At 50.9% G+C, this 16878-nt stretch overlaps 1 protein-coding gene and 1 long non-coding RNA gene across 4 annotated transcripts in view; one reads left to right on the plus strand and one right to left on the minus strand.

Annotated features, from left to right (window-relative positions):
- Positions 1–16878, plus strand: part of LOC140384630 (zinc finger protein 143-like) — a 136623-nt gene that overhangs the window by 69786 nt on the left and 49959 nt on the right. For all 3 annotated transcript variants that reach the window (XM_072466518.1, XM_072466519.1, XM_072466520.1), the window contains exon 9: positions 4933–5008. In XM_072466518.1, the coding sequence (XP_072322619.1) occupies positions 4933–5008 (76 nt within the window). The remainder of the gene's footprint in view (positions 1–4932; positions 5009–16878) is intronic.
- Positions 3639–16878, minus strand: part of LOC140384632 (uncharacterized) — a 69237-nt gene continuing 55997 nt past the window's right edge. The window contains exons 2-3 of the long non-coding RNA XR_011933111.1: positions 4658–4745; positions 3639–4105 (exon numbers count right to left, since the gene is read on the minus strand). This is a non-coding gene — a long non-coding RNA (uncharacterized lncRNA). The remainder of the gene's footprint in view (positions 4106–4657; positions 4746–16878) is intronic.

The following is a 16878-nucleotide window of genomic DNA, read 5'->3' on the forward strand; positions in this document are numbered from 1 at the left end:
TATATATGTCTGACACCTTACCGTCCCCCACCCATGTCTTTGAGATCACTCTGTCCTGCACCTCCTGCGTCGGGAGCTGCGGGAATTCCCTCACCTGTTGCCTCGTAAAGGCCCTCAGTTGCATATACCGGAATGCATTCCCTTGGGGCAACCCATATTTTTCGACCAGCGCTCCCAGACTTGCAAACGTCCCATCTACAAACAGATCTCTCAATTATGTTACTCCTGTTCTTTGAAATGTTCCAAATCCCCCATCCATTCTCCCCGGAGCAAACCTATGATTATTTCTTATCGGGGACCACACCGAGGCTCCCGTCTTTCCCCTATGCCGTCTCCATTGCCCCCAAATTTTCAGAGTAGCCACCACCACCGGGCTTGTGGTGTATTTCTTCGGTGAGAACGGCAACGGCGCCGTCACCATGGCTTGTAGGCAAGTCCCCCTACAGGACGCCTTCTCCAATCTCTTCCACGCCGCTCCCTCCTCTTCTCCCATCCACTTATATACCATTGAGATGTTGGCGGCCCAGTAGTACTCACTCAGGCTCGGTAGCGCCAGCCCCCCCCCCATATCCCTACTATGCCTTCTCCCCATGCTCATAAATCGCGCCTTTTACCGTTCTAAGCTGCTCTACAGCCTTGCCTGTAGTCCGCATCCCAAATTCGGCCTGCAGCCTCTGTCGTTTCCTGAGTAACTCTGGCCTCGGGGATTCCGCGTAACCCCTGTCCGTCTGTAGAATTTCCTGTATCAGTCGGTCCATCTCTGCCCTGTCTGTTCTGTCCCTGTACGCCCGGATTGAAATCAGCTCCCCTCTCACCACTGCCTTCAGTGCCTCCCAGAGCACTGCTGCCGAGACTTCTCCAGTATCGTTCACCTGCAGGTAAATCTGCATGCACTCCAGTGCGGAGCATGGTCCGATATGGCAATTGCCGAATATTCTGCCCCCACCATTCCGGCCAGCAGGTCCCTACTCACAACAAAGTAGTCAATTCGGGAATACACCTTGTGGACGTGGGAGTAGTACAAGAACTCCCACGCCGTCGGCCGGCTAAATCTCCACGGATCTGCTCCCCCCATTTGCTTCATGAACCCTCTCAGTTCCTTTGCCGTCGCTGGCAACCTGCCCGTTCTTGAGCATGACCGGTCCAGGCTCGGGTCCAGGACTGTATGGTCCAAGTCGGGGATCTTCCCTAGCATCCTCCTAATAAAATCCACATCATCCCAATTAGTGGCATACACACTGACCAGGACTACTCTCACCTCTTCGAGCTTACCCCTCACCATAACGAACCTGCCACCCCTATCCACGACTGTGCCCTCCACCTCAAATTGTACCCTTTTATTAATCAGGATCGCAGCACCCCTCGTCTTTGAATCAAGCCCCGAATGAAAGACCTGACTGACCCAGCCCTTCCTTAACCTAACCTGGTCTGCCACTTTCAGGTGCATCTCCTGCAAAAAGACTATGTCCGCATTCAGAACCCGCAGATGCGCAAACACAAGCGCCCTCTTCACTGGCCCGTTTAACCCTCTAACATTCCAGATGATCAGCCTGATTGGGGGGGGGGGGCCTTGCCGATCAGCCATCCCCTTTTCTTAGCCAGCCCCCCAGCCATGTGTCGCGCTTCCTCTGGCCCGCCCCCTGGCCGGCTCCACCCATGACCTCCTCACTGTTGCCATGCCCAGTTTCCATCCCCGTCAGCAGAACCCCCCCCCCCCCCCCCCCAGCAACACCATCCTATCACCTAACGCCTGCTCCAATATGGACACCTCCCGCCTTGGCTCCCGTTGACTAGCTGCACTCAGCTAGCCTGGGGCTCCCACCCATTGTTCCCAGTCACCCCTCCCCTGACCCCTCCACACCACTTCCCCAGATCAGCCCTACTTAAGCAAACACTCTATACAAGTCATAAACAACCCCCACAATATCACAATTCAAGTTAACAAGAAAAAAAAAAGATAAGAAATAACAGGCACTCTTCAGTCCTTCCCACACAGACACAGAAAACAAATTGCACAAAGTTCCCCTGAAGCATCCATTTTAACCCAACTCTTTTAACTGTTTTCTTTATTAATTTCCCCCAGCCAAACTCCAACTAAGCAATGAGCCCAAACAGGAAACATTCAGGTAAACTACGCAAAAAGCACACAAAAACAATCAAAAAAAAAAGAAACATCCCATAATGGGAGAGACACCACATATACGTAAAAGCTCTAACATGAGTCCAAACGTCCTCAGCTCAGGGCCAGCCCTTGCTTCTTAACGAAGTCCATCACCTCTGCGGGTTGTTCAAAATAGTGGTGCTGACCCTTATACGTAACCCACAGTCGCGCCGGAAAAAGCAGCCCGAATTTCACCTTATTTTTATACAGTATCTCCTTCACCTGCCTGTAGCCTCCCCTCCTCCTGGCCACCTCCGCACTCAAATCTTAGTACACACGCAGGGTGGTATTGTCCCAAATACAGCTTTGTGTGCTCTTTGCCCATTGCAGCACCCGTTCCTTGTCCAGGTACCTGTGAAAGCGTACCACTATCGCTCGTGGGGGACCCCCTTGTCGCGGCTGCCTCACCTGCACCCTGTGTGCCCTGTCCACCACCGGCGGGCGCGGGAACACCTCGTTCCCCAGCAACTTCTGGAACATACTCTCCACATGAGGCAGCGTCTAGCCCCTCTGTCCCCTCCGGGAGGCCCACGATTCTCACGTTCTGCTGGCGCGATCTGTTGTCCAGATCCTCCAGCCTTTCCAGAAGCACTTTTTGCTAGTCTCTCAGCCTCCAAATCTCCACATCCGTCACCGTTTGAAAGTCAGCCTGCTCCTCCACTGACCTCTCCAACTACTGGAGCTTCTCAGCCTGATCATCCAGCCTTTTCCCCATCTGATCAATCGACTTCTGAAGCGGGTCCAAGTTGTCACGCTTCAGAGCCAAAAAGCCCTCCTGCATAGCCTGCAGCAGCTGCTCCATTGTGGGCTGGGCTGTCGGCTCCTTGCTCTGAACACCAGCCATGCTGGTCTCTCTCACAGTGTCCACTGTGCCCTTACTCGAACACTTCTTCTGCTATTTACGGTCCCTCCGGCTTCTTAGGTCCATACAATTCTGTATGGGTCCTGTGCCTGAGTACTATTGCTTTCCAGTTCCGCACTCAAAAGCGCAAAAAAAGTCAGGGGAAAAGGTCCAAAAGTCCGACCAAAACGGGAGCCACCAAATGTGCGACCTAGTCCCTCATAGCCACCACCGGAAGTCCATATGCGAGGCTTCTTATCACACGGTGGGAATGTGCACCACAGACAGTCAGCAGAATTACTGTGTCGCTCACTATCTGTGATATTGTTCGCCAGGAAAAAGTAACTCTTGCGTTCCTTGTACTGCGTCTAATCCTGTCAGCTTGCGTTGAACGGGTCTAATTTCAAAAAGAAATTCCAACCTTGTGTTATGGGTTCGGGTTTACAGAACCCCAAAGTGTTTCATGGAGTTCAACCGACCCACAACTTTTATTAGATTGTGGTGTGGGAAGCACACGCCGTACTCTCCAGGTGTGATACAGCAGAAATGGACAAGTGATTTTTAAAACAAAACAATGTTTATTTTATAAACTCAAGTTAACCTTTTAAAAACAAACATTGAATATCTTAACACCCATTACTTCAAAGATAACCCCAAAAGACTACAACACTAAATAATCCTTCAAACTGTTCCTTTAAACATCCAAAATACTTCGAACCTTCAAAAAATAGGAGCACATTAGGTTACATTCAATATATTTATAGTCTTTGGATTGCAGAAATCAACAGACCAGCTCTGTGTTTCTTCATGCAGCTCACAGCGAAACACACAGACACTCCCAGCTGCCTTCTCAAACTGAAACTCAAAAAGCAGAAGTGAGCTCAGCTCCCCCCACCCTCTGACATCACTTCAGTAATATGATCAGTTCCATTTCTTAAAGGTACATTGCTTAAATATCCATTTCTTAAAGGTACTCTCACATGACACTTGGTCCAGCACCAGTAAGGGAGATGGTTCACCCAATGGTGAGCAGTGTCGACAGTAATCCAGTTGTACGCTCCTCGCCGGTTTTGTAGCCCACAAATGAGTCTGCACTGAGAAGACTAAAGAAAACTTGGTTTATTACAGCACACAAGTATTTACAATATACATCAACACTCCGCCGGGACTGTGTTGTCGGTACCATGCCTGGACGATTTTATACAGAACTTAACCCTGGATGGTTTAGGGCTCCACACCCCCTTAGAGGGGGAGCTCGTATTCAACGAGACTCATGGGGAGACTGATTGTTCCACCCCGTAGGTCTTGTGTGGGTTATAACGCTCTGATATCATTCATAGTAATATGGAGCTTGAACTAATAACTTCTTAGCAGCTGAGATGGTAACTACAGCTAGAATGCTAATCATGGTTGGCATAACCAGTGATCAAGACCAGATAGTGAGACTGAATTGTTTCAAGACCCAGTCTGTTTAGTTCTGATTAGAGCAAGGAGACATCAAGTAAAGAATGGACACCTCCCAATATTGTAGAAAGACCATTGGAGTAGACGGGCATAGTTGAGGCCAGCTGGCGAGGACATTAGCCATGTAAATACCATCTTATTTAATGGTTGGTGAAGAAGGGGGTAAAATTAGAGAGGGGAAACAAACATACCTGAAATACTCAGGAAAGAAGTAGACTGACTTGTTGTATGAAGTATTGGAGGGTCCAGCACCCAGTACATTGTAGCAGACGTCAATGCCTTTCGGAGAGTGGGATAAGATGAGAGAAAATTGGAATGAGCATTTCACCAACACCCCATCCACCCATAACACTACCAAGAAAAAAACCAAGAAATTTCCAAGCTGCAGTAGAATTAAAGATTTCTGTCTGTTCTTGATATATTTCATATTTTCTTATCTATTTCAGTTTTTATTATGTAATCATAGGTACACGAGAGGGCACATACTGGGGATCGGCCATACAGATGTGAACATCCAAGCTGTGGAAAAGCTTTTGCTACAGGTACCTTTTGATGTAAATTAATTCATTATCGTGTGGATATAAGATTTATATTATTAGAAAATTTAGCACAGAGGGAGGGCATTTGATCCATCATAATATTACCACTGTTCACTCCACATTGTGCCGATCTAGTGCACCATGCAGGGTTGTGTGGCGCGTGGGAAAAGAACCATCATCAGAGATCTAAGACCCATGCCAAAATGCCATTTTTTTTAATAAACAATTTTTATGAGGTATTTTTTGGCATTGTAAACAGTAGAATTACAGAACGAGAAAACAAAAGGACTGTACAGTAAACAAAGTACATAGTGCAATTGCCGTAGCCCGCCCCACCCAGATCTGCCTAATTGACCCCGATACTACAGTCCCCTAACCGCCCCCCTGTTGACGATTAATTCTCCGCAAAGAAGTCAATGAATGGTTGCCACCTCCGGCGAACCCTAACAACGACCCTCTCAAGGCGAACTTGATTTTCTCTAAGCCCAGGAAACTCACCATGTCTGACAGCCAGGCTTCCGACTTCGGGGGCTTTGAGTCCCTCCAAGCTAGAAGTATCCGTCTCCGGGCTACCAAGGAAGCAAAGGCCAAGAAGTCGGCCTCTTTCTCCCCCTGGACCTCCGGGGCCTCTGAAACCCCAGAAATCGCCACCTCTGGACTCATTGCCACCCTCGTGTTCAATACTCTAGACATGACCTCCTCGAACCCCTGCCAGTATTTCCTAAGTTTTGGACAAGCCCAAAACATGTGGACATGGTCTGCCAGTCCTCTCAGACACTTTACACACCTGTCCTCTACGCCGAAGAATCTGCTCATCCGGGACACTGTCATGTGGGCCCGGTGGATGACCTTAAATTGAATCAGGTTGAGCCTGGCACATGTTGCAGTCCCATTAACCCTGCTCAGCGCGTCCGCCACAGGCCTTCCTCAATCTCCCCTCCCAACTCCTCCCATTTATGCCTCAGTTTCTCGGCCTGCGTTTCTTCCGCCCCCATGAGCTCCTTGTAAATATCCGAGATACTTCCCTCCCCCACCCATCCTCTAGACACGACCCTATCTTGGATCCCCCTTAGTGGAAAAGATGGCACCTGCCTACGCAAAAAGTCCCGCACCTGAATATACCGGAATTCATTCCCCCTCGTCAACCCAAACTTGGCGTCCAGCGCCCTCAAGCTAGGGAAGCTCCCTTCCAAAAACAAATCTCCTATCCGCTAAATCCCCGCCCTCCGCCATACCCGAAAGCCCCCGTCCAACCTCCCCGGGGCAAACTGATGGTTGTCACATATCGGGGACCAGACCGATGCTCCCGTTGCTCCCACGTGCCTCCTCCACTGTCCCCAGATCCTAAGGGCCACCGCCACTACAGGATTGGTGGAGAAGCACGCCGGCGGGAATGGCAGAGGCGCCGTCACCAACGCCTCCAGACTGGTACCCCTACATGAGGCTGCCTCAACCCGCTCCCAAGCCGACCCTCCCCCATCACCCACTTCCTTATCATGGCTATGTTGGCCGCCCAATAATAGTTGCTGAAATTCGGCAGTGCAAGCCCCCCTTCCCTCCCCGGTTCCGCTCGAGCATCACCCTCTTCACTCGTGGGGACCTGCCCGCCCATACAAAGCCCAAAATGATCTTGCTTACCCTCTTAAAAAAGGAACGTGGAATGAAAATGGGGAGACACTGGAACACGAATAAGAATCTCGGGAGGACTGTCATTTTAATTGTCTGTACTCTCCCAGCTAACGACAGCAGGAGCGCATCCCACCTCCGGAACTCCCCTCGCATTTGATCTACCAGCCGGGACAGGTTCAGCTTGTGTAGTCGACCCCAATCCCGCTCCACTTGTATTCCCAGGTACCCGAAACTGTCCCCAACTAACCAGAACGGCAGCTCCCTCAGCCGGTCCCCTTGGCCCCTCTCTTGAACTACAAACATTTCACTTTTTGTCATATTCAATTTGTACCCCGAAAACCGGCCAAATTTCTCCAGGGTCGCCATGATTCCGTCCATCCACGCCATCGGGCCCGAAACGTACAAGAGCAGGTCATCTGCGTACAATGAAACTCTATGCTCCAACAGCCCCCCCCCCCCGCCCCCCCTGAACCAGCCCCTTCCAACCCTCTGAAGCCCTCAGAGCAATTGCCAGCGACTCTAAAGCTAGCACAAACAGCAGTGGGAAGAGGGGGCACCCCTGTCTCGTCCCGCGTTGCAGCCTAAAATAGTCGGAAGTCGTCCTGTTTGTCCTCACACTCGCCTCCGGGGCCTGATATAGCAGCCTGACCCAGTCTATGAAACCCACCCCAAATCCAAACCATCCCAGCACCTTCCATAAGTAGTCCCATTCTACCCGGTCAAACACCTTCTCCGCGTCCATTGCCACCACTACCTCCACCTCCTTTCCCTCTGGAGGCATCATGATAACATTGAGCAATCTTCTTATATTCACCACCAGTTGCCTACCTTTAACGAACCCTGTTTGATCCTCCCTAATAACACTCGGCACACAATCTTCAATCCTAGTGGCCAAAAGCTTTGCGAGCAGTTTAGCATCCACGTTAAGGGAGGAGATCGGCCTATAAGACCCACACGACTCCGGGTTCTTGTCCCGTTTTAAAATCAAGGAGATGGTAGCCTGCGACATCGTCTGGGGCAGCACCCCTCTCTCCCTTGCCTCGTTAAAAACCTTGACCAGCAGCGGCCCCAATATCCCGGAGAACGTTTTATAAAATTCTACCGGGTACCCATCCGGCCCCGGGGCCTTACCTGACTGCATGGCCTTTAAGCCCTCAAATATCTCCTCAGCTCTGATTGGGGCGCCCAGCCCTTCTACTGGCTCCCTACCCACTTTTGGGAATGTCAGGCCGTCTAAGAAGGGTTTCATCCCCTCCGGCCCCGCGGGGGCTCCGAGCTATAGAGTCTGCTATAAAAGTCCTTGAAAGCCCTGTTCACACCCATCGCATCCCCTACCAAGTTACTGCCTCCATCCACCATTTTACCTATTGCCCTAGCCGCCTCCCTCTTTCTGAGCTGCTGAGCCAGCATCCTGCTGGCTTTCTCCCCATGTTCATATACCGCACCCCTCGCCTTTCTGAGCTGCTCCACTGCCTTACCCGTGGACACCACCCCAAACTCCGCCTGCAGCCTACTCCGTTCCCTCAAGAGCTCCGCACTCGGGGTCCCCGCATAGCTCCTGTCAATCTGCAGGATCTCTGCTAACAGTCGGTCCGTCTCTGCCCTGTCCGTCTTGTCCCTGTGAGCCCAGGTTGAAATCAGCTCCCCTCTCACCACTGCCTTGAGCGCCTCCCACACCACCGCTGCTGAAACTTCACCGTATCGTTGACCTGCAGGTAGTTTTGTATACACTTCCTCACCCTCTCGCACACCCCTTCGCCCACCAGCAGTCCCACATCCAGCCTCCACTGCGGGCGCAGGAAGCTCTCTTCACTCACCTGTAGCTCGTTCCAATGTGGGGCATGGTCGGAAATGGTGATTGCCGAATACTGCGCATCCACCACCCTTGTCAGTAGATCCCTACTCAGTATTAAAAAATCGATCCAGGAGTAGACTCTATGGACGTGCGAGAAAAAGAAGAACTCCTTCCCTGTCAGCCTTCCAAACCTCCACGGGTTGAACCCCCCCCCATCTGCTCCATGAACTCCCTCAGCTCTTTTCCCATTGCTGACACTGCCCAGTTTTGAGCACGACCGGCCCAGGCCTGGATCAATAACTGTATTGAAGTCCCCTCCCATAACCAGCTTGTGGGAATCCAGGTCGGGTATCTTCCCCAGCACTCACTTTATAAAATCCGCATCATCATAGTTTGGTGCATATATGTTGACCAGGACCACCTTCCTGCCTTCCAGCTTACTGCTAACCATAACGTAGCGACCTCCCCCGTCCAAAACAATACTCCCCACCTCAAACTGCACCCGCTTGTTCACCAGAATCGCGACCCCCCTGGTCTTAGTATCTAGCCCTGAGTGGAATACCTGACTAACCCAGCTCTTCCTCAACCTAATCTGATCCGCTACCTTCAGGTGCGTCTCCTGGAACATTATTACGTCCGCCTTTAGAACACTAAGATGCGCGAACACCTTTGCCCTCTTCACCGGCCCATTTAGCCCTCTAACGTTCCACGTGACCAGCCTAGTTGGGGCCCCCCCCCCCCTTTTCCGGTCAGCCATCTCCTTTCCTGGGCCTGCTCCTAGCCCCTGCCCCGCGCCTCTGTGGCCCCACCTCCTGGCAGCGCCCATCTCCGACCTCTTCTCCGCTTCTAAAATCAAATCCCTCCCTCGTCAGCCGAACAACCCCCCCCCTACTAGCAACAACACTCTGTAACCTAATCCCATCCCTAATCTGATTGTATACCCCCCCACCACACACACACTGTGCTTCCGCAGACTTGCTCACCCAGCGAGCCTGGTGGCCCACGGCTCCGGGGCCAGCATGTCTCCCATCTGTTATTGCCTACCTGCCCTCCCCCGCACATTGAAAGCACCGCCCTCATCAACCCAGCCCTGACAACCGCCCACTTTAAGAAACAGATGCCAACCAAAGTCAGTGTAAAGAAAAACAAAGCCAAACTCTCGCCACAATACAGATCAAAGTAATATTACTCAAAATAATACAAAGTCAAAAATCCCCACCACCATCCCCCTCACAACACAGAAAACCCACCGAAATCGAATAATTTAAAAAAACTACTTTCCCCTTCTTAAACAAAACACAGTTATCGAAGAGAAAAAGCCAAGAACGAAAACGAACGAACGAATAAATCAGTGCAAACAGCATTTAAAACAAACAGGAAAAACAGTTTCTCAAAGTTAAAGCAGAATGTTCCCAAGTTGGCACCAGTCCTTTCCTCCTGGCGAACTCCATAGCGTCCTCGGGCGACTCAAAGTAATGATGTTGGTCCTCATGCGTAACCCAAAGTCGCGCCGGACACAACAGTCCGAACTTAACCTGCTTCTTGAACAGGATCGACTTGACTTGATTAAAGACTGCCTTCCTCTTGGCCACCTCCACGCTTAGATCTTGGTCCACCCGCAAAATGCTGTTGTCCCACTTACAGCTCCGCATGCACTTGGCCCACTGGAGAACGCGCTCTTTATCCAGGTACTGTGGAACCTGACCACCATCGCCCGAGGGCTGCGGCTTCCTCGCCAGCGCTCTGTACGCCCGATTCGCCTCCAACGGTCGGGGGAAAGCCCCATCGCCCAACAGCTTCTGGAACATGTTCGCCACAAACTCCCCGGCATCTGCCCCCTCCGGGAGGCCAACAATCCTTAGGTTCTGCCTACGGGACCTGTTCTCCAAATCCTCTACCTGTTCCAGCAACCTTTTTGTCGGTCCCTCAGCATCCCCGTCTCTACTGCTGTCTGATGTTCCTCCTGTTCAGCTAGCACCTTCTCCAGTTTCTGGATTGTCCGGTCCTGGGCATCTAGCCTCCGCTCCATCCTCTCCACCGTTTCCTTAATCGGGTCCAGACATTCCCGTTTCTGTCTGGTGAAGCCTTCCCGGATGACCTGCATCAGCTCCTCCGTTGATGGTTGGGCCGAAGCCCCAGGGGTCTGAACACCGGCCATCTTGTCCGCTACTGCAGCCAACACCCAGCTCGAGCCTGTCTTTTTGTTTCTTCCCTTTCAATCCCTTCGGGCTCTCTGTTCCATAAACCAATATATACAACAGACACTTGTTCACTGTTTCTTCAAATCCAGCGCTGAAAAAAGCAAAGAAAGGCGGGGGGAAAGGTCCGAATGTCTAGCCAGAGCGGGAGCCACCAGATGTGCGACCTACTCCCTCATCGTTGCCACTGGAAGTCTGCCAAAATACAATTTTAAGAGAAAATGCAGTGTTAAGATTTATTGCTGGTATGGGCAGTGAACAAAAAATAAGAAATAATGATGAGAAATAAGGTCATCATCAGGTCACATATTAAATATGTGATAGCTATCAAAATCCTTGAAAACATTCAGAGAGGGTGACTGGATGGATACACAATTTTATGGGCTTAGTCGCCATAATAGAGTTGCGATTTTTAAAATGCAGAATATAAGCAGATTTGATTGATGTATTTTCAGCATTTGCACTCGGTAAAGCTGGTTTTGCTATTTGAGCAACATGGGTTGGGGTGTACCAATGCAAGTGACATAAGTGTAAGATTCCTAAGCAGTGAACTCATTTAGATGGTAGGAGGCACTTTTTTTGTACTTTCTGTACTGCCAAATGTGTTGAAATCTAATGTGTCAAATGTGGATTCAGAAGGCAGCTGGATGAGTTAATATATCAAAACGTTGAAGATATAGGGCTGATGGCACCAGCTTATAGGAATTAACTTCTGATTCACAACTACAGTCCTAGTTCCTGTTGTAGGTTTAGGTTTTAGTTTCAAACATTGACATTTCTCACCGTTTCATTAATGTTATACTTATCCAAATGCACAAGTTCTGGTCCATGGACTATTGTCAAATTGTATATTCTTATATTAAGGAAAAACACCAGACCTGAGGATTGGGAGCAGTTTAGAATTCAGCAATGGAGGACCAAGGAATTGGTTAAGCAGAGGAAAATAGAGTAAGAGAGCAAGCTTGCGGGCAACATAAAAACTGACTATAAAAGTTTTTATAGGTATATAAAAAGAAAAAGATGGGGGCAGCACAGTGGCGCAGTGGTTAGCATTGCTGCCTCACGGCGCCGATGTCCCAGGTTCGATCCCGGTTCAGGGTCACTGTCCGTGTGGAGTTTGCATATTCTCCCCGTGTTTGTGTGGGTTTCGCCCCCACAAACCAAAGATGTGCAGGGTAGGTGGATTGGCCACGCTAAATTGCCCCTTAATTGGCAAAACAATTTCAAAAACAAAGATTGGTGAAGACAAATGTAATCACTTGCAGTCAGAAATAGGAATTTATAATGTAGAACAAAGAAATGGCTGACCAACTAAATACATACTTTAGTTCTGTCTTCACAAAGGAGGACATATATACCAAAACAGAGATGTTGTGGAACACGGTTTAGCGAGAGGGAGGAACTGGAGGAAATCAGTATTAGTAGAGAAATGGTGTTGTGGAAACTGATGGGATTGAAGGCCGATAAATCCCGAGGGCCTGATAATTTACAGGAAGTGGCCCTAGAAATATTTGATGCACTGATGCTCTTCCAAGATCCTATAGACTCTGGAACAGTTCCTGCAGATTGGAGGGTAGCTAATGCAACCCCACTATTTAAAAAGGGGTGTAAAGAGAAAACGGGGAATTATAGACCAGTCAGCTTGACATTGGTATTGAGGAAAATTCTAGAGTCCATCATCAAAGATTTTATAGCAGAGCACTTTAAAAAAGTGGTAGAATCGGACAGAGTTAGCATAGATTTACAAAAGGGAAATCATGCTTAACAAATCCACTGGAATTCTTCAAGGATGTAATTAGAGTTGATGAGGGGGAGCCAGTGGATGTGGATTAATTGAACTTGCTAAATCGCTGGCTTTGAAAGCAGACCAAGGCAGGCCAGCAGCACGGTTCAATTCCCATACCAGCCTCCCCGAACGGCGCCGGAATGTGGCGACTAGGGGCTTTTCACAGTAACTTCATTGAAGCCTACTTGTGACAATAAGCGATTTTCATTTCATTCATTCATTTTCAAAGTCCCACGTAATAGAATAGTGTGTAAAATTATAGTGCGTGGACTTCCGGGTGCGGCGATGACCAGCTAAGTCGCACGTTTCGGCACCTCCTGTTTTAACGGACTTTTGGGCTCTTATCGGGAGCCCCAACAGCAATTTTTGAAGGCTAAACCCACTGTGAGGCGACATAGAAGGGAGTCCCCCCGGATGTGAATGGACAGAAGAGATAATAGTGGCCAGATTGCGGAGGATCCTCTGGAGCAGCGGCAAAGAAGGGAAGTGAGAAGCAAGATGGCGGCGGAGGGAGGCCAGTTGGTATGGGGCCTGGAACAGCAGGAGTTCCTCCACACATCGCCGGAGGAGCTCAAGAAGGAGGTGCTGGCACCGATGCTGCAGGCGATTGAGGGGTTGAAGGAGGCGCAGAAGACCCAAGAGATGGAGCTCCGTGGAGTGAAGGCAAAAGCTGCCGAAAACGAGGACGAGATACAGGGCTTGATGGTGAAGACGGAGACGCACGATGCACTGCATAAGAGGTGTATGGAGAGACTGGAAGCCCTGGAAAATAGCTCGAGGAGGAAGAATTTAAGAATCTTGGGTCTTCCCGAAGGGGCAGAGGGAGCGGATGTTGGGGCGTATGTGGGCACGATGCTCCATACCTTAATGGGAGCTGAGGCCCCGACGGGCCCCCTGGAAGTGGAGGGAGCGTATCGAGTCCTCGTGAAAAGACCAAAGGCAGGAGAAATACCTCGAGCAATAGTGGTGAGGTTCCACCGCTACAAGGACAGGGAGATGGTCCTGAGATGGGCGAAAAAGACACGGAGCAGCAGGTGGGAGAACGCGGTGATCCGCGTGTATCAAGATTGGAGTGCGGAGGTGGCGAGAAGGAGGGCGAGTTTCAATCGGGCCAAGGCGGTGCTCCACAGGAAGAAAGTAAAATTTGGAATGCTGCAGCCGGCAAGACTGTGGGTTACATACCAGGGCAAACACCACTACTTCGAGACGGCAGAGGAGGCGTGGACATTTATTGAAGAGAAGAAGTTGGACTAGATTGGAGAAAGAGTGTTTGAAATGAAGTAACGAGGTGGTGGCAAGGGACTGTGAATCAGATGGGGGAAAATTTTCTTTCCCCTCGAAGGGGACACACACGAAGAAATGTGGGCGCTGGTGGGGAAGGGGAGGGGGAAGGAGAGAGGGAGCTGCGCCATCAGGGGTGGGGCCGAGAGGGAAGCGCAGGCTTTGTTCCCGCGCTATGGAAATTGTGGCGGGAAAAGGGGGCGCAGGAAGGAGGGGGCCTCACATAATGGGAGGCTAAGGATAAACGGGGGAAGCCGAGGTCAGCCAGAGTTTGCTGACTTCCGGAAGCAATATGGGGGGAGCAACTAAGCTAGAGAGGGATCTAGCGGAGGGGGTTGCTGCTGCTAAGGGGAAGGGTGAGCTGTTACGGGATGGGATGATCGGGACGGGAGGGCACCGTCCGGGGGATAAGCGGGTGCGTGGGAACCGGGTGAGGAGCTGGTCTAAAAAAGGGGATGGCTAGTCGACGAGGGGGTGGGGTAAAGAGCCCCCCAACCCGGTTGATCACGTGGAACGTGAGAGGGTTGAATGGGCCGATTAAGAGGGCAAGGGTACTTGTGCACCTAAAGAAGCTAAAGGCAGACGTGGTCATGCTTCAGGAGACGCACCTGAAACTGGCGGATCAGGTCAGATTAAGAAAAGGATGGGTGGGACAGGTATTCCACTCGGGCTTGGATGCGAAAAATAGAGGGGTGGCAATACTGGTGGGGAAACGGGTATCGTTTGAGGCGAAGACCATAGTGGCGGACAGTGGGGGTAGATACGTGATGGTGAGTGGCAGATTGCAAGGTGAAGCGGTGGTGCTGGTGAATGTATATGCCCCAAACTGGGATGACGCGAACTTTATGAAGCGTATGTTGGGGCGCATCCCGGACCTGGAGATGGGAAAGTTGGTAATGGGGGGGGGGACTTCAACACGGTGCTGGACCCAGGGCTGGACCGGTCCAGATCTAGGACCGGGAGGAGGCCGGCAGCGGCCAAGGTGCTTAAGGGCTTTATGGAGCAGATGGGAGGTGTGGATCCCTGGAGATTTACTAGGCCAAGGAGTAAAGAATTTTCCTTCTTCTCCCATGTCCACAAAGTGTACTCCCGGATAGACTTCTTTGTCCTGGGAAGGGTGCTGATCCCGAAGGTGGCAGGAACGGAGTATTCGGCTATAGCCATTTCAGATCATGCCCCACATTGGGTAGATCTGGAAGTAGGAGAGGAAAAGGAGCAGCGCCCACGCTGGAGATTAGATATGGGACTGTTGGCGGACAAGGGGGTATGTGTAAGGGTGAGGGGATGTATTGAAAGGTACCTAGAGATCAATGATGACGGAGAGGTCCAGGTGGGAGTTGTCTGGGAGGCGCTGAAGGCGGTGGTTAGAGGGGAGCTGATCTCCATAAGGGCCCATAAGGGGAAACAAGAGGGTAAAGAAAGGGAGAGATTGTTAAGGGAGATTTTGAGGGTGGATAGGCAATATGCGGAGGCTCCAGATGAAGGGCTATACAGGGAAAGACGGAGATTGCACACGGACTTTGACTTGTTGACCACGGGTAAGGCGGAGGCACAATGGAGGAAGGCACAGAGAGTGCAGTATGAATATGGAGAGAAGGCGAGCTGGCTGCTTGCCCAACAACTTAGGGAGAGGGGGGCGGCGAGAGAGATCGGAGGGGTTAGAGACGAGGAGGGAAAGATGGAACGGGGAGCGGAGAGGGTGAACGGGGTGTTTAAGGTATTTTACGAGAGGCTATATAAGGCTTAACCCCCGGAAGGGAAAGAGGGAATGATGCGTTTCCTAGACCAGCTGGAGTTCCCGAAGGTTGAGGAACAGGAGATGACAGGACTGGGAGTGCAGATTGAGGTGGTGGTAAAAGGAATTGGGAACATGCAGGCAGGGAAGGCCCCGGGACTGGATGGGTTCCCGGTGGAGTTCTATAGGAAATACGTGGACCTGCTGGCCCCACTTCTGACGAGAACCTTTAATGAGGCTAGGGAAAGGGGGACACTACCCCCGACGATGTCGGAGGCGACGATATCGCTGATCCTGAAAAGAGACAAAGACCCGCTGCAGTGCGGGTCATACAGGCCTATTTCCCTCTTGAACGTAGATGCCAAGCTATTGGCCAAGGTGATGGCGACGAGGATAGAGGACTGTGTCCCTGGGGTGGTGCATGATGATCAAACGGGGTTTGTTAAAGGGAGGCAATTGAATGCTAATATACGGAGGCTGTTGGGGTGATGATGATGCCCCCACCGGAGGGGGAGCCGGAGATAGTGGTGGCGATGGTTGCAGAGAAAGCATTTGATAGAGTGGAGTGGGACTACCTGTGGGAAGTACTGAGGTGATTTGGATTTGGAGAGGGGTTCATTAGATGGGTTCAGCTCCTGTACAGGGCCCCGGTGGCAAGTGTGATTACAAATAGGCAACGATCTGACCACTTCCGACTATATAGGGGCACAAGACAGGGATGTCCCCTGTCCCCGTTACTGTTTGCGTTGGCAATTGAGCCATTGGCCATAGCGCTGAGGGGCTCTAGGAAGTGGAGGGGGGTACTTGGAGGAGGAGAAGAGCATCGGGTGTCATTATACGCGGATGATTTGTTGTTGTATGTCGCGGACCCAGTGGAGGGGATACCTGAGATAATGCAGACACTCGGAGTTTGGAGCATTTTCAGGATATAAATTGAATATGGGGAAGAGTGAACTGTTTGTGATGCACCCCGGGGAACAGGGCAGGGGAATAGACGATTTACCGTTGAGGAGGGTAATAAGAAATTTCCGGTATTTAGGAATCCAGGTGGCCAGGAACTGGGGAACCTTGCATAAGCTTAACTTGGCACGACCGGTAGAGCAGATGGAAGAGGACTTTAGGAGGTGGGACATGGCACCCCTGTCATTGGCGGGCAGGGTGCAGGCGGTTAAAATGGTGGTCCTTCCGAGGTTTCTTTTTGTGTTCCAGTGCCTCCCTGTACTGATTACAAAGGCCTTTTTTAAGAAGGTGGACAAGAGTATTATGAGCTTTGTGTGGGCTGGAAAGACCCCAAGAGTAAAGAGGGGGTTCCTGCAGCGCAGTAGGGACAGAGGGGGACTGGCACTGCTGAGTCTAAGTGATTATTATTGGGCCGACAATGTGTCAATGATATGTAAGTGGATGAGGGAAGGGGAAGGAGAGGCGTGGGAAAGACTGGAGATGGCGTCC

Source organism: Scyliorhinus torazame, chromosome 10 (genome assembly GCF_047496885.1).
Source record: "Scyliorhinus torazame isolate Kashiwa2021f chromosome 10, sScyTor2.1, whole genome shotgun sequence".
NCBI classification, from domain to species: Eukaryota; Metazoa; Chordata; class Chondrichthyes; order Carcharhiniformes; family Scyliorhinidae; genus Scyliorhinus; species Scyliorhinus torazame.